We start from the raw sequence: 4,438 nt of genomic DNA, 5'->3' as shown, positions 1-4,438 counted from the left end.
AATAAATAAATAAATAAATAAATAAATAAATAAATAAATAAATAAATATCACTTTGTGTTCACAAACGCTTCCAAAATTCTGTACAAATAAATGGAAAATTCTTGCAACTAATAATAAGAAGAAGAGGAAGAAGAAGAAGAAGAAGAAGAAGAATATAAAATTATTTTCGTTAAATACAATAAAACTTTATTTATGCTCACAAAACTATAAAAAATTCTGGAAAAATAAAGAATTAAATCAATATTTTGTGCTGCATGATGGAGAAACACCTCAGCTCATCTCTCACGTCCAGCTCTGCAGATAAAGAACATTCCAGAACAGACGTTTTTATGCAGAAATTTCCGGATTCTGTGTTGAAACTCGCGCCCTCGGCATCTCCCCCTGTGAGTAAAGTCAGTGCATGTAACCTGCTCGTTCATTTACTTTATTCCCAGAATTCATTAAACGCTGACGAGCTTCACGCGTCAGAGCCACGTGTTCGCTCATACAGGCCGCAATTAAAAACTCCCGCTTGCTGAGAAAGATTAATGCGAGTCGAGGTCAGACATAATGGATTTCATTTGAGGGGAAATGAGATATGAATCTGTGGCCGCGCTCCTTTCTGCCTCGCCACATTAAGTTCAGTTCTGCCAGAATGGAGTCCAATTTGAACCTTTTTAATGCGCTGGAAAGCGTTTTTGTGCATTTTTCCTCCTTCAGCAGTTTTAATTAGAGACAAGACACAGAATCTTAATCAAATCTGACCTGAAATGTACAGTTAAACAGTTCAACACCATTTTAAGCTGTTTAAAGCACACAGGCCACGCCCACTTTAGTATGCACAGAGGCCACACACAGGCCACGCCCACTTTAGTATGCACATAGGCCACACCTCCTTCACTGTGACTGAGACACACACAGGCCACGCCCACATGAATAAAATTTAAATGCACAGAGGCCACACCTCTTTCACTTGGTCTGTGACACAGGCCATGCCTCCTTCAATGTAATTAAGCCACACAAGCCACACCTCCTTCACTGTGATTGGGACACAGATGCCACGCCCACCCAAATAGGACTTGCATGCACAGAGGCCACACCTCATTCACTTGGACACACAGGCCACGCCCACTCTAATAGACCAGGCCTTCTTAACAGTAACTGAAACACACACAGGCCACACCCTCTTCACAGAGACACACACTGGCCCCACCCCTACAAAGAGACAAACACACAGGCCACACCCTCTTTACAGAGACACACACTGGCCCCAACCCTACAAAGAGACAAACACACAGGCCACACCCTCTTCACAGAGACACACACTGGCCCCACCCCTACAAAGAGACAAACACACAGGCCACACCCTCTTCACAGAGACACACACAGGCCCCACCTTTTTCAACAGTCTTAAAAATCATCTGATTCACATTTAAAAATAAATTATGAACTATATTAAATTGATTTTATTCATTAATTACTAATTAATGTTCATGATTTCTTTATTTTACATAAAATGTCACAAATAAAACAAATAATAAACCACAAGAAATCACAGGAGTCTGCTGAAGATTACAGTATACACTCATCAGTTTATTGGTCACCTTCGGCAGTAAGGTGTGTGTGTGTGTGTGTGTGTGTGTGTGTGTGTGTGTGTGTGTGTTGCACTTGGTGCACCTTCCATATTTGGCCTCTCACTTTTAAAACATATTTTTTTGGCTACAGTAACACAGAAATACCATGTATTCCAATCTAGATTATAATTCTTTTTTTTTTTTTTTTACATGATGAATATCCAAAAAGTGTAAAAGGATTGGCGCGTGAAGCGTGGAGATAAGGCTTTCCGTCTTCAAACGTCGACTTCCCGACCCGAGGACGGACGAATTCCCGGGACGCTGAACCGCATAAGGAGAGCACACGTTTCGAAAACAAAAAAAAGGATTAATTATATATATAGATTTATAGATATAGATTTATATTTATTTTTGAAGCTTAAAAGAGTACAATTGAGACGTCTCACACGTGATATAACCTACGCAATGTCTGAAAGAGTACGATTTAGGCCACCGCTCTTCTAAAAAAAAAATAAAATAAAATAAAAAAATAACAAAATCGGAGGACAGCTCCATTCGGTACGCTGCTTTCCGGAAAACAAAGAAATAAAAATTGTACAGATTTAGGAAAAAACACCTGACCGTACACACACACACGCACGCTCACGTACGAAATAGAAAAAACAGTCATGTCTAAAAGAGTAATATTGCATTTGAAATGCACAAAGTTTCCTGTACAGTTGGCTTTCCGGTGGTACTGGTGTGTGTGTGTGTGTGTGTGTGTGTGTGTGTGTGTGTGTGTGTGTGTGTGTGTGTGTGTGTGTGTGTGTACAAACATCTAAAGGGCTCATTGAATATCTCCGTAGTTGTTGTTTTTTTCTCGTTTGTACACTAATGCTGTAAACAGGCACACGCAGGATCCAGGAGAAACGATTGTCCGTCATCCTTGTGGTCCCTCGTCCTCTTCCTCGTGTGTGTGGGTGTGAATGTTATAAATCCGTCTCAGTCCCGCTGAGAAGTGTGTTTGTCTTTGCGTCCTGGGCGTGTCTCCTGAAATTCCGTTTACTTTCTCGGTCTCTTTTTGGGCCCCTGGGGGCCGCGTCTGCCCTCTGTATACACACTTCAGGAAAGAGAGTCTGATTCGATTCTCGAGAACACGATGCTCTTTTTCTCCGTCAGTTGGACTGATTGTGCAAAAAATTTACGCCGTCTCTGGGATGTCCACGCGGAAAGAGCTAACAAATCCTTTTCCGCGCTGTGGAGAACAAAAAAAACGCAAGCGTTAGGATACGGAAAAAACATGGGAAAGTGTTTAAACATACACTGTATGGACAGAAGCATTGGGACACCTGACACGTGTGGTGCCTCCAGAAACTGTTACTACAAAGTCATAGATACACAATTGTATAGAACGTCTCTGGATGCAGTAGCATAAGATTTTCTCTTCACATAAACTAGGAGACCAAAACCTGTTCCAGCATAACAATACACAAAGCCAACTCAATAAAGATCTGCTTTCCTGTAGGTTGGAAGATGTGAAAGATCTCCTGCTATAGAGCTCCAACCCTATTGAGTATAATGAACGCTGACCCAGACCTTCTCACCTCACCTACCTCAGTATCTGAATGAATCTCCATAAAGATCTAGTGGAGCATCTTAGCAGAAGAATGGAGGGTATTATAACACAAATTGGGGACTAAATGTGGAATTTACAAAAATGACATACCAATCAGGTGTCCACAAACTTTTGTCCGTATAGTGTACATCATTAAAAATCATTAAAAGAACTTGACAGGGAACATTCATTAGGATTATAAATAAAATATGCAAAAAACAATGAATATGCATGAACATGCAAATCAGCGCCGCCTCCAACACGTTGTTGACGATTTTATTTGTATTCATTAAATAATAATAATTTATAATAATAATTTTTAGCACTTATAGTTATGTTTAATGTCGTAAAACTGTTGGATGAAATGACTTAGTGTTAGTATTTAAACTAAGTGTAAAGTGTAAACTGTTACTTTGGTACATCTTAAAACCCCTCTGTACATGAGGTTGTCTTGGAAAACGTCTCAGCTGTTGATAAACCATTAAAACTGATTGAAAATTTGACAGAATGGAAGATAAAAAAAAAAACAAATCTTTGAAAATGTGATATGTTTCGATGCTCTGAATAAATCAACCGAATAAACAAAAAGATAAATGGTTCCTCAAACGTTATTATTTATAGTACTAAAGGTTAAAAAGTGCTTTTTACTTGTCACATGTACATTACAGTGAAATTCTTTCTGTGAATATCTTAGTTAGAGAGCTTTAGTCAGATAATACAGAGGGTTAAGGGCCTTGCTCAAGGGCCCCATAGTGGCAGCTTGGCAATAATGGTGATTGAACCTCAGACCTTCTGATTAGTAACCTTTAACCACTGAGTTTCCACTTCCCCTCACTGGACTGGATTGTGTTGAGTCTGTAATTTCAGTGCTTAAGTGAGTTTTATCATTTCTGCACACTATTTAAAAGATTCGGCTGAAATATTTTTTATCTCTTCACACATTTTAGACACATTTTTGTGGGTTTCAGCTGGAAAGAAGAAACCAAACCAAATGAACCACATGGTAATTTATTTAAAGGTGATTTTTACAGCCAGTCTGAGGGAAGTGCTTTTAATGACTAGCTGGCCACGTTTACACCGAACCTCACATTGTAGTCGAGTTGTTGTTACGTAAAACATACGCAAGCGTGGTAGTTTTTATTCGTAAACACGTCTCAGCTCTCAGCGTGTCTGCGATGCTCCTGGCGTGTTGCTGTTGGTTTACAGATGTACATTTGAAATGCTAGCAAAAAAAAAAAAGATTTGGAAATCTAACGTATATAAAACACAACTGTCTGATTGACCATGATG

General features: G+C 39.3%; 1 protein-coding gene across 2 annotated transcripts in view; it reads right to left on the bottom strand.

The window, feature by feature from the left end:
* Positions 1–1,552: 1,552 nt before the first annotated feature.
* The window catches only part of pcdh10b (protocadherin 10b), a 24,444-nt gene continuing 21,558 nt past the window's right edge, over positions 1,553–4,438 (bottom strand). For both annotated transcript variants that reach the window (XM_046850083.1, XM_046850084.1), the window contains exon 5: positions 1,553–2,788. In XM_046850083.1, the coding sequence (XP_046706039.1) occupies positions 2,769–2,788 (20 nt within the window). In that variant the 3' untranslated portion in view covers positions 1,553–2,768. The remainder of the gene's footprint in view (positions 2,789–4,438) is intronic.

Source organism: Silurus meridionalis, chromosome 5, assembly GCF_014805685.1.
Source record: "Silurus meridionalis isolate SWU-2019-XX chromosome 5, ASM1480568v1, whole genome shotgun sequence".
Classification (NCBI taxonomy): domain Eukaryota; kingdom Metazoa; phylum Chordata; class Actinopteri; order Siluriformes; family Siluridae; genus Silurus; species Silurus meridionalis.
This window is presented reverse-complemented; position numbering and strand designations above follow the sequence as displayed.